General features: G+C 38.5%; 1 protein-coding gene across 2 annotated transcripts in view; it reads right to left on the reverse strand.

The window, feature by feature from the left end:
• Positions 1-12794, reverse strand: part of PDE6B (phosphodiesterase 6B) — an 82687-nt gene that overhangs the window by 40817 nt on the left and 29076 nt on the right. For both annotated transcript variants that reach the window (XM_074274907.1, XM_074274906.1), the window contains exons 2-6: positions 10151-10303; positions 4406-4495; positions 3426-3566; positions 3223-3297; positions 1473-1537 (exon numbers count right to left, since the gene is read on the reverse strand). In XM_074274907.1, coding sequence (XP_074131008.1) covers positions 1473-1537; positions 3223-3297; positions 3426-3566; positions 4406-4495; positions 10151-10303 — 524 coding nt within the window. The remainder of the gene's footprint in view (positions 1-1472; positions 1538-3222; positions 3298-3425; positions 3567-4405; positions 4496-10150; positions 10304-12794) is intronic.

The raw sequence follows: 12794 nt of genomic DNA on the forward strand, positions 1-12794 counted from the left end.
TTCCAGTCAAATCTTTTGTTTTCTACAACTATTAGATTGAAATGGGCAGATTGGCTACTTTGTTTAAAAGTCACTATCAGAATCACTCCTGGGGAGAAGAGCAAGGAGGACACTAATATGGTGCCGTGGATAAAGCACCAGCCCTAAAGTCAGGAGGACCTGAGTTCAAATTCTACCTCAGGCACTTAATACTTCCCAGCTATAAGACCCTGGGCAAGTCACTTAACCCCAATTGCCTCAGCCCCCCCCCCCCCAAAAAAAATTTGTTGTGCAGTGAGAGTTAGGTTATTAAAGTGATGGGGCAAAAATCATGGGATTGGAGAATTTAGTTCATATATATTTACATATACACACATATGGACTTGAGTTACATGTACATGCACAACTAGGATAAAAGGTTTCATGGAGGTTTTGGTATATATGGGGGAGATGACAAAGGGGCATGAGATAAAAAAGATGAGAATTCTGAAGTCTAGAGCTTTTAAGAAAGTACGAGTGAAACAAATAAATGCATTCACTTTTTATATTCTTATGTTCCTAAGTGTCTTGCACATAACAGGTGCTTAATAAATATTAACTTAATTGAATTGAGCAACTTATCAAAAGTTACATAAATAATGAGTGAGAGGGCTGGGATTAACCCAGATCTCATTCCCTTTTTGGAGCACTTTCCATTTTACTGAGTTCATTGCTGAATGGCAGATTTCTAATGGGTCACCAAGGAGAATTAGAAATCCAGGGACATTTTTGATTTGTGGGATGAAGAATCGGGAGGGAACCCCTGTTCTTTCAACTCTCCAAATGTTCCCTATAGTCTCTTCATCAAGAGGTTCTGGGCTACCAAAGTGGTGTGTGTGTGTGTGTGTGTGTGTGTGTGTGTGTGTGAGAGAGAGAGAGAGAGAGAGAGAGAGACAGACAGACAGACAGACAGACAGACAGACATCAGATAGAGAAACAGAGACAGAGAAAGAGAAAGAGGGGGGGAGGAGGAGAGGGGAGGAAGGTACACAGGGAGGGAAGGAGACAGGGAAGAAGACAGACAGAGAGAAAGGGAAGGGAGGAGACAGAGACAGAGAGGGATGGAGGAGAGAGACCCAGAGGCAGAGACAGAATCAGAGACAAGAGAAGAGGAGAGAAAAGAGAGAAGGAGAGGGGAGAAAGGGAAAGAGAGAGGGAGGGAGAGAGATTCCCTAAGAAAGGGACTTCAAACTCTTTTTTTTGAGCAAAACCACTCCCTTCCTATTGTATTTACTTGTGTCACTTGGTATTACAAGTCGGTTCAATAAGATTCAATTAACACAAATAAACATTTCCCACATACCTACAATGTACAAGGCATTCTGTTACAGTGTATTATACTGTTTCATTGTGTTTCTGGGTACCATGCTGTTATACCAAATTATAGTATGTTAATGTAGTATTTCCCCTTCATTTGTATCTCCAACAACTTCCTTAGGGGTGTGCTCACTTACGGAATAACTTTAATATCTTCTTTGCCGTGGAGGATATAGTCAATTACTTTGTAAAATTGGATTTCCTTTAAAAAAAAAAAAAAAAAGACACCAACTTGTTACAATTTTTTTTTCAAGGTCCTGCTCTCTTTGGGGCCCCACTGAGTGATAAAGACCGTTGCAGATGTATCTTGACATCACAGCCATAATGGAGGCACATACCCACGCATGTGCACCAATTACACCCAAGGGCTCATAGAGCTGGGAGGAATTGTAGAGGTCCTCGCCCTTACAGAGGCATCTCTGTAATGCCTGATCAGACTGTTCCCCTTCCTCCAAGAATTCACCTGGCTAAGACCACACAGGGCTTACGTAGTTGAGCTGGAATTCTAACTCAAGTCCTTGAACTCCAAATTCTTTTTTTTAACTTCATAGTATTTTTCCCCCAATTACATGTAAAGACAGTTTTCAACAATCATCTTTGTAAGGTTTTGAGTTCTAGATTTTTCTCCCTCCCCTCTCCCCAACACAGCAAGCAATCTGATCCAGGTTATACGTGTACAATCGTGTTAAACATCTCCACGTTAATCATGTTGTGAAAGAGGAATCAAAATAAAAGGGGAAAACCGTGAAAAAGGGAAAGCACCAATGAAATCAGTATGCTTCAATCTGCATTTAGACTCCGTAGTTCTTTCTCAGGATGTGGTCAGCATTTTCCATCTTGAATTGGACTCCAAATTCAATACCTTTCTGTTCCAATCATACATGTGCTTGTATGTCCAGTCACATTCATATATATGTACCCACATACCACGCATACATGGAGACAAAGAAATACATGCAGATGCAAATAAATATATATACATATCTATATACCATGTGGAATATGGATCCCACACACCCAGCCTCCCTCTCCAATATAAATGTACACACATCCTCTGATAGACTTTGCCATATACAGTATTCTTACAATCACCCACATGGCATCATGCACACATTCATATTCACAACACATACACACACACACATATATACATATATATATATATTTATAATCACATAGAGATCCTCTCGTACTTATGCACCCATGTTTTTCCTTCCTTCCTTCCTTCCTTCCTTCCTTCCTTCCTTCCTTCCTTCCTTCCTTCCTTCCTTCCTTCCTTCCTTCTCTCCTCCTCCCTCCCTCCCTCCCTCCCTCCCTCCCTCCCTCCCTCCCTTCTTTCTTTCTTTCTTTCTTTCTTTCTTTCTTTCTTTCTTTCTTTCTTTCTTTCTTTCTTTCTTTCTTTCTTTCTTTCTTTCTTTCTTTCTTTCTTTCTTTCTTTCTTTCTTTCTTTCTTTCTTTCTTTCTTTCTTTCTTTCTTTCTTTTTATTTTATAATTATAACTTTTTATTGACAGTACATATGCATGGGTAATTTTTTACAGCGTTATCCCTTGCACTCACTTCTGTTCCGATTTTCCCCCTCCTTCCCTCCACCCCTCCCCTAGATGGCAGGCAGTCTTATACATGTTAGATATAGGCACCCATATTCTGACATACTCAGTCACCCAATGCACATCTTCATTCTCAAAATTGTGAATACCAACACAGCTGAGCTGTAACATTAGACCCAACCTTAGGTTTCCCATGTCCCCACAGGGTAAGGGTTACCCCTCTCAGCCTCTCCCCTTGGCTGGCTCACTGCTTCCTTCCCTTTCCCCTACAAAGGGTTATCCTAGGCCTAAAAGAGATCAGAGCTACAAATGACTCCAGAAACACCCCAGTTACTCACTCTGCCATCAGGAGTTCTGGGTCCTGAGTATGGTTGAGCTTCTCCCATAAGCACTGGCCACACATCAAAGAATTCCTATGGGGAAGAGGAAGGCATTAACATAAAACAGACTTCTGTGTGGGGAAAGAGCCTGATTAGGAGACAACAGGGGAGATGGTTTAGTTCTGGAGAAAGTCATGGCTCTATCATCCTATGTCACTCACCTTCTCTTTAGTCATATCCAGGAGGCCCACAGAGTAGCGGTCACAGTTTAGATAGGCTCGAACTGTGTAGAAGGCCTTGTGGAACTGTCTTTCAATATCTGTAAGCTCCTCAAACACCTTATTGGCAGACCAAAGCAGTACCTGAGGACAGAACCATCCCAGTTGTGCCCCATGATGCTCTCCAGTTACCCATACTTTTGTTAGCTACTCAATTATGGGACAGGGCTGTTGGCAGGAGAGGGAAGATGGGAAGTGATAAGAAATGTTTCTAAAGAAAAAAGAAAAGGGATCCATGCTGGAAAAGGTATTGAATGATCTAGTCTACTTTCACAGAGCATCTCTATGTGCTCAGCCTCTTATATGGTTACAAATGGAGGGAAATGAACCAATAGCAGAATCAGACTAGACTTAAGGAGAGCTTAGAATCTGGGAGAGAGAAGAGCAAATTCAGACCCTGTTCTCAAAAAGTTTATACCCAACAATATAAAGGATATGTTAAAAATTCTCCATATGTTGAATTTTTCTCTTTCTTTTCTCTCAACCTTAGCCAGCTAGGCTTGGGACTTGATCCTTCAACAAGAGAACTTTACCCCACTGGGTTCAGTGTTCACTAAATGCCAACATGATGGATGAGTTGATAAAATGCTTCCTCTTCCCACTATGGGAAATGTGGGAGACCGTAACTGAAGGAGTGTGCTATAAGAGTAAGGGTGGGGAGGGAGAAAAGGATAAGGAGGAGGAAGAGGAACAGGATAAGAGATAGTCCGAGAGACAGAGACAGACAGGGAGAGAGAGACAGAGAGAGAGAGATATACATAAGATAGAAATTCAGAGACAGAAATAGATTTATAGAGGAGAGGGAGAGGAAAAGGGAAACAGGTAGAATACTCTATTAGAATAGTTGAAGGAGTAGCTGTTCTTTCTCCTGAGTTGGCTGGAGGGAAGTAAGGGGATCTGAGTCCCCTCAATAATTTCATTACCTGGCCTCTTCGAGTCTCACAGTTGTGCAGATAGTTCAAATGATAGATTTTTAGGTTTAAGGAGGCAAAATTCAGATACTTCAAGAAGACCTGAAAGAATGATTTTTAAAAATTTGAAAGTTATAAAAGATATTTCACTAGATCTTTACAGATCATTTTATAAAAATCTATTGTACTTATTCAAAAGGAAGATTCATTTTACCCATGTGATTTAGCTTACAGGGTTCAGACTAAATTCAAATATAAACAACATCTCATGGTTCAAAGGGCCATTATGCGTTGATTGGCCTTAAAAACATCCCACATGTTTAAACAAAACATAATATTTTGTAAGGGAAATGTTGTCTTTGTGATCCTGAGTTCCCATTGTTTACTTTGGTAACATTCTCTTATAGTGATTAGCTGATTTAATATCTGGGGACAATATAATAATCTTTAAGATCCATACGAGGCAGCTAAATGGCACCGTGGGTAGAGGATGCCTCCTGAAGTCAGGAAAACTCATCTTCTTGTGTTCAAATATGGCCTGAGCTCAAATAGGGCTAGAGTTACTAGCTCTGTGACCCTGGGAAAATCCCTTAATCCTATTTGCCTCAGTTTCTTCATCTGTAAAATGAATTGAAAAAGGAAACCACTTCAGGATCTTTGCCAAGACCCAAAAGGGGTCACAAAGATTCAGACATGACTAAAATTGCTGAATGACAACAAGGTCCATATGGTGCCTTCTTCAGCTTTAAGAAGTTTTTTAAGAGAAAAAAATAGTAAGTTCAGTCACAATCACTTTGAGTCTCCAGTTAGGAATATTCCTAACATTTAGGCAGAGGTTGGGCTTTTTGCCTAATTTTACATTTACGGCTGTCTCTAGGTAACCCCTTGGCCTTTTTATGAATGAGATAAAATTCAGTTTACTGGAAATGTTTGGGTAATGAAACAGCATATTATATTACAGTGTCTGGGGATAAATAAGGAGAAGTTGGGGGAAAAGCCAGATTTCTCTCAGATATTCTGCTCTAAAAATGAATTGATGACCCTCCTCAATCTTTCTTCTTTTGCCACATTTCAATCTTTTGCTCCTCTGAGGTCCTCTGGAAAGTCACATGTCTCAATTTCTAGAATTCCTTCCTATTCTAGCTAACTTAATGCTTTTATATAGGATCCAAATGACATATTATAATCATCACCAATTGGAACAGATCTCATCTGGCATTATTTCACATCCTCTAATGGCTTTCAAAGACTTTTTATACTAAAATTTTTTGATTGATTGCTTGAAATATGATCTCACCTAGTTAAGGTATAGGCAGCTGAGTGGTACAGTAGATGGAGTCTCGGGCCTGAAATCAGGAAGATTTAACTTCCCAGAATCAAATCTGACCTCAGACTCTTACTAGCCGTGGGGCCCTGAGAAAGTCATTAAACCATGTTTGCTTCAGTTTCCTCATTTGTAAAATGAACTAGAGAAGGAAATGGCAAACTACTCCAGCAATTTTGCCAAGAAAACATCAAATGGGATCACAATGAATGAGGAGTGACTGAAATGGAGTAGAGTGGTTTCAATCCCATACTTACTTAAGATCTATTTGATGTCAGAAAAGGGATTTTTCTTTTTGCTCATGATACTTTAAACAATCTTTCTTAGACTAAAAAGATGTTAGTATTGAAAGAAGAACTCCATGATTGTCTAACAGTTTTATATAGTTAGAGTGGAAAGCCCACTATATTTGGAATACAAAGATACTGATTTAATTCCTAGGTTTGTTATTTACTACTTAAGTGACCTCAGCAATTTACCGCCTTTTAGGCTCTATGTCCTAGAAGTGGTCATTCAGTGATGGGAAAGCTAATATGCCCTGAGACAGGTTGACACTTCTGGGGAGCTCTGTTTATGAAGAATATTTTTTCCCCTTATATTGAGCTGAAATCTGCTTCCCTGTATCTTCCATCTGTTACTTCTAGTTTTGTCTCCTAAGAGTTAAACAGAGTAAAAGTCTAGACAGACATAGCCACAGTCCATGCACATCAATATATCCATATATCCCATCCATCCAATCATTAATTCAACATATAGAGAATCTATATGAAGCACCTGTTGGGAAATAGAAAAAATGTAAAACTTAGATAACAAACAGTCTTGGCTTTCAGGGGGATTATGGTCTAGTCAGGGGATCAAACATAAGCTCGATGGGCTACTATGCCATATCTTGCATAATATGTTCATTAGGAAGGTTTGGGGAAAAAACCAATACATGTGACATTCAAGAGGATAAACATGTTATTGCAGACTAAGGAATCAGGGAAGACTAGGATTTGCAAGACTGTACAGAAACTATACAGAGAAAAAGGGGAAGGAAGTTAGTTTCAAGCAGAAGGAAGAGTGAAAACAAAGAAACAGGTGAGAGAATGTGGAGCATGTTTGGAAAGCAGAGAGTCATCCAGCTTGATTGTACTATAGAATGTTTGGAGAAGAGTATTATGAGAAAAAGACTAGACATGTGACTTGAGAATGCTGTACTAGGATGGTAGTAGAGGGAAATCAATGTGTATATGGTGTGTGTGTGGTGGGGGAGGCATGCAAGAAATAGAATCAACAGGATTTGGCAACTTATTGTAAGAAAGGCAAGGAAGATAGAAGGGTCAAAGATAATCTCAAGGTTTCAAATATAGGAAACTGGGTGAATGGTGGTGTCATAGACAGAAAGAGTGAGATCAGAAGGGCAAGTTTAGGAGGAAAAATCATCAGCTCAGTTTTGGACTTGCTGAATTTGAGATATCTATGGGACATCACCAGTTGTAGATAGTTGAAATTCAGGAGGTCATAGATTTAGAATGGGTAGAGATCTTAGAGGCCATCAAGTAGGATCCCCTTATCTTACAGATAAGGAAACTGAGGTCCTGAGAAGTCAAGTGACTAGTTAGCCCAGGGTCATGAAACTAGTATTATCTGAAGCAAGATTTGAGCTTGGATTTTCTGGCTTTAAGTTCAATCCTTTGTGTGTTACACCATACTGCCCTCCAAGCTGCAGATCTGTAGCTCAGAAAAGAGGTCAAGGTTGGAGATATAAATTTGGGAATCATCTTTTTAGAGCCAGTAGCTAAAATTACAGGCACAAATAATATTGCAAAGGGAGAGACTATTCAGAAAGAAGAGAAGATGGCTAAAGACAGACTCCTTGGAGACTATCCATATAAAGGGGGCAGGGAGATGATGAGAGTACAAGACTAGAGAAGTGCTTATAGGGGTAAGAGAGGAAGGAGAAGATGGAAGCATCTCTGAAGCCCAGGACATAGAGTATATCCAGAAGAAGGAGGCCTTCCTTTACTGTCAAAAGTTGCTTAGAAGCTAAGGCAAGGGGAGATTTTTTTTTTTAAACTATTAAATTTAGCAATTAGGAACTTATTGGTAATCTTTTGGAGAGTACCTTTGGTGATATGAAGATAGAACCCACATGGCCAGAGTTTTAGAAGAGGAAATAGGAATATTGTATATAAGCAACTTTCACAAATATGGCCTCTAAATAAGCTTGGAAAGGACATAGGTAGAAAATAAGAAAAACATTCATTTTTCTATGAAAAGAAAGAAGGATGAAGTGGGTGATTTTCAGGAGATTAAGATGCCTCTGAACCGAGATAAGAACTCACATATTGCCAACTACATGGGAAGGTTTCCACCCCACCTCTTGTTCACGAAGACTAAAAGGACAGCAACTAATTATAATCTTTAGAGTAGAAGTTCTTAACCTGAGTTCCATGAACTTGTTTAAAAATGTTTTTCTTTGCTATGCGTTTTACTACAATTAGTTTCTTTTGTAATCCTACATATTTTATTTTATGCATTTAAAAACACTATTCAGAGAAAAGCCCTTAGGCTTTTCCACACTGCCCAAGGGTGTCCATGATATGGGAAAAGATTAAGAATCTCTATTTTTTTTATGGTATTAAGGGTCATGAAGAGATATGTGGTATTGTGGTGATTGTAAACTGGAAGGAAAGACAGAAGTTAGAGTTAATGTGTGGTCTGGATAGTCACTTCATAAAGTGCCTTCCCCCAACCCCTGATATGGGATTGCAGGAAAGCCAAGTATGAGTAGTAGGTGAAGCAAAAGCTTCAGGAAAAGTGTGTTCCAGGTAAATGTTTAGTGTGAGAGTAGAACAGTACAGAGGCTGGGAACTCTTGGCACCAAGAGGCTTACTATTGAGCTTTTTCCCTTTAATGTGTTGGGGAGTATTCTTGACAGAGTGAGGAGAGTAGTGGTTGTGACCTGGTGGCTAATATTCCCCAACAATGTTGAGAGCAAACAGTGATGAGAGCTGTTGTGTCCAGTTCTGTCTTGCAGACTGTGTATTTAAATCACAACTGGGCACATCTTCAAGTTTGAGTTGTCCTAGGAGAATGACCAGACAGTGAAGTCCCAGCAAAGTAATGGTGATGATTCTGAAGCATTCTGATGAATGGATGAAGAGCTGAAGGAACTCAAGTCAGATGGTCTGTCTTCTCAGTTAAATGGGGGAGGTTATCTGCTATAATTTTGGGACACGAGAGAAGTTGGGTAAAGGAAAAAAGAAGTTAAGATTGGAGGCGCTGGGGAATGGTGTAGAGGATCTCTCTGATCAGAGTAGGGATATTGAGCTGCATGAAGGGGAATTCTTTGTAGTGGATAAAATTAGCTTGATTCTATGACTTTCTCTTTTCTCTATGATTTTGCAGTTTTGGAACAGAAATGAAGAAATTGGATAGTGGAATTACCCAGGATTCAGAGTTAAGAAGTGGCAAAGTGTCAGGAGAACAAGAGATTTTTTTAGACTATTAGTTAATGAAAAAAGTAGAGTGATAAACCATGGGATTAGATAAGTAATGAGGCAAGGGAAGGAAGAATATGGAAGAGACACTGGGATAGAGGAATGTATTAAGACTGATAAAGACAAAAAGTAAGTTTAATGTGAAAGATTTAGTGGGAAAAGTAGGAAGATGTGAGGCTGTGACCAGAGAGGAGAATTTCAATGTGGACTCTGAATTCAAAGTTAGAGGATAGGATCAAATCCCAGCTCTGCCATTAATTAGCTGTGTGATCTTGAACAAATCTCTTTACACTTCTCTGAATGCCAGTTTCACCACCTATTAAGTGAGGGAGTTGGACAGAATAAAATCCAAGGTCCCTTCTAGCTCTTAAGCTACAATCCCATGAATGTTCAGAATTTAGGAATGGTGAAATTTCAAGAGACGGGGAAGTCCAAGTTGTGATCACGATGCTAGGTTACCAAACTAGTGTGGAGAAGGAAATCATCACATTTAAGACCTGAAGAATTGTAAAATTAGGTTATTGTGAAATAGGAGCAATTATCAATATGTATATTTTAGTTCCAGAAATACAGTGGAATGGCACCATCCAGGAAATAAAATCACTAGAAACAACGGAGAATAACCAACAAGGATTGAGAGAAATAGTATAAATGGACTACTTTAACATATGTGTAGACACAGGCATCAACACTGGGACAGAAAGGTAAGCAGAGTTGTACAAATGTATAGAGATGCACAAAGAAATATATACAGACAGATATGTAGAGGGGTGCACAAACAGGCACAGAAAAACCATAGAGACATGTGCATACACATACATACCCATATATTGGCACACATGTAGACATGTACACAGAAAGCAGACATACAGCACTCTAAAACATACATATATACAGAAATATACAAATCCAGGACATGCACACATGGTGCATTTATCCAACACTTACATCTTGGTCTTCATTGGTGAAAAATGGGCCATCTGTTTTATTTATGGCCATGATTACAGCAACAAGATCTTTGCCATTCATGATGGGTGTGGCAAGTATGTTCTTGGTCTCATATTCAGTGAGCTCATCTACAAATGAGCTGAAGTGGGAACACTGGACAAAAAAGAAATGGAAAATTAAACAAAATTCACAAGTTCTTTTGAAATGTTATCTTGGTTAAAGCCCTGGAAAGCTTTTTCTTCATCTCTTTTTTAAGGTCCACTTAGCCTGCTGTCAGCTTGCCCAGGAATAAAATATGAGCCTAATGGATTGAATGGAGCCAACCCAACAAAGTTACCACCACAGGTTCCATTTCTTTACAGGCTATTTGGAGTCACTTTATTCCTCACAATAGACTGGCCCCTGATTCTGGAAACAGACTGAAAATATACACAAACTGATCCTGGACTCACCCCTGACTCCAAGCATAAAGTTCATGTGTTTGGATTTTGTGATAGAGCACATGACCATTGGGGAATCAGTAACCTCCTGGTAGAACTGAGAGAACAATACTTCATTGATGACTTTCTTTAGGGGTAGAGAACTATTTCAACTTCTGCTAATTAAGTCCTAAGGTTGATCAGAACAAGGTACTGAAAAGAGGGATTTTTACAGTGAAGAAGAGCAAAGTAGACCCTAAAATGGGACATATTCCCATCTGGTATTATAAAGTTAGCTAGCACAAAGAGCTCTTTTTTCTGAGAGAGGTTATTCAGGACATAAGATTGTCCTGAACATACAAGAGACATGGGTCTAACATTATTCTTTCCAAAGAGAAATCCCTTCTCTAAAATAAAGAAATGTTCTAGGTCCTCCTCCACAGAGAACCCTCCTTTTATGAATAGGTTTTGGGATAGAGAGACTTTTCTAGTTTTTTCTCTTTTGGGGATGGGTCCTAAAAAAGAGACCTTCTTCAACGTGTTTTGCCACAAAGATTCTCTTCTGTTGTGGTCGTGGTAACACTCAATATATGCTATAAAAATAAAAAAAAAAATTCCACTTTGTGGAAGGCATGTTGGAAAACACTTGAATGAAAATAAAAAGGAAGAGAAGCAGCAGTACTGCTTTGGTGAGAGCATACGACAGAAAAGTGGATCAAATGGAGAAAATGAAAGATGAGTTTTTGACACAAAGCAGGAGCAGAGACGTGACATAATTGAGATGAGGGAATTCAACTATCTATTGGAACTCTGCCCCAAACAGAGCAGCTGACAAATTTGTGACTTTCCTCAATCATAATTGTAGTCCTAATTGCGTCATAATTGCAAAGGTGAGGAAGTGATGAAGAGGTTTGTAATTCTGAACATGATACTGACCAAAAAGAAAAGACTGAAGTAGAAATGACCAGGATCTTGGGAAATAATGATTACTCCAATACCCCAAATTTTGAAAAGTAGATTTCGCAATTTTCAGAGATATGAAGGATAATATCCCATGATCTTAGATTCTAAGTAAAAAATTGATTTAAGAGGAATGGGGAACTTTGGAAGACACAATTCTAGTGATGGTTTTCACAGATGATTCAAAATAAGGTGAATATCTAGATTACTTAGCAATAAGGTGTTTTTTAATTTAAATTTTGTGTATTTGTAATTAACAAGAATTTGTTTTCCTTCCTCAAACTTTAACCTTCTTCCTTAAATTGAAAAAAAAAAAAGACGTAAAACCCTTGTAAAAAGAATTGAGCAAAATAAATTCTACTATGACCACATTCAAAAAATATATCTCATTCTCCATTTTGAGTCTATGACTTCTCTCTCTCTCTTTTTTTTTTTTTTTGTGGTTTGAGGGAGAATAAAGATTTTTTTTATTTCATTTTTATTTTATTTTATAATTATAACTTTTTTTTTGACAGTACATATGCATGGGTAATTTTTTACAACATTATCCCTTTCACTTACTTCTGTTCAGATTTTTTTCCCTTCCTCCCCCAACCCCCTCCCCCAGATGGCAGGCAGTCCTATACATGTTAAATATATTACAGTATATTCTAGGTACAATATATGTGTGTAGAACCGAATTTCTTGTTGCACAGGAAGAATTGGATTCAGAAGGTAAAAATAACAGTTTACACTCATTTCCCAGTGTTCCTTTTCTGGATGTAGCTGATTCTGTCCATCATTAATCAATTGGAATTGGATTAGCTCTTCTCTATGTTGAAGATATCCACTTCCATCAGAATACATCCTCGTACAATATCATTGTTGAAGTGTATAATGATCTTCTGGTTCTGCTCGTTTCACTCAGCATCAGTTGATGTAAGTCTCTCCAAGCTTCTCTGTATTTCTCCTGTTGGTATGACTTCTCTTTTAAGAGATGGGCAGCATGCTTCATCATCAATTTCTGGTAATCATAGTTGATCATGGCATTGATAAGAAGAGTTCCTGAGTCTTTCAAAGTTGTCTGGGGTTTTTGTTTTTATAATTTTATTGTTATTATGTAAACTATTCTGTGTCTGTTCCATTTCACTCTTCATCGGTTCTTATAAGTCTTCCCAGGTTTCTCTGAAACTCTCTTTTGTCATTTTTTATGACACAATTATATTCCATTATAATTTGTTCTGTAGTTCCTCAAATGGTAGGCATTCCTTTAACTTCATCTTTTT

Source organism: Sminthopsis crassicaudata, chromosome 6 (assembly GCF_048593235.1).
Source record: "Sminthopsis crassicaudata isolate SCR6 chromosome 6, ASM4859323v1, whole genome shotgun sequence".
In the NCBI taxonomy this organism is placed as follows: Eukaryota; Metazoa; Chordata; class Mammalia; order Dasyuromorphia; family Dasyuridae; genus Sminthopsis; species Sminthopsis crassicaudata.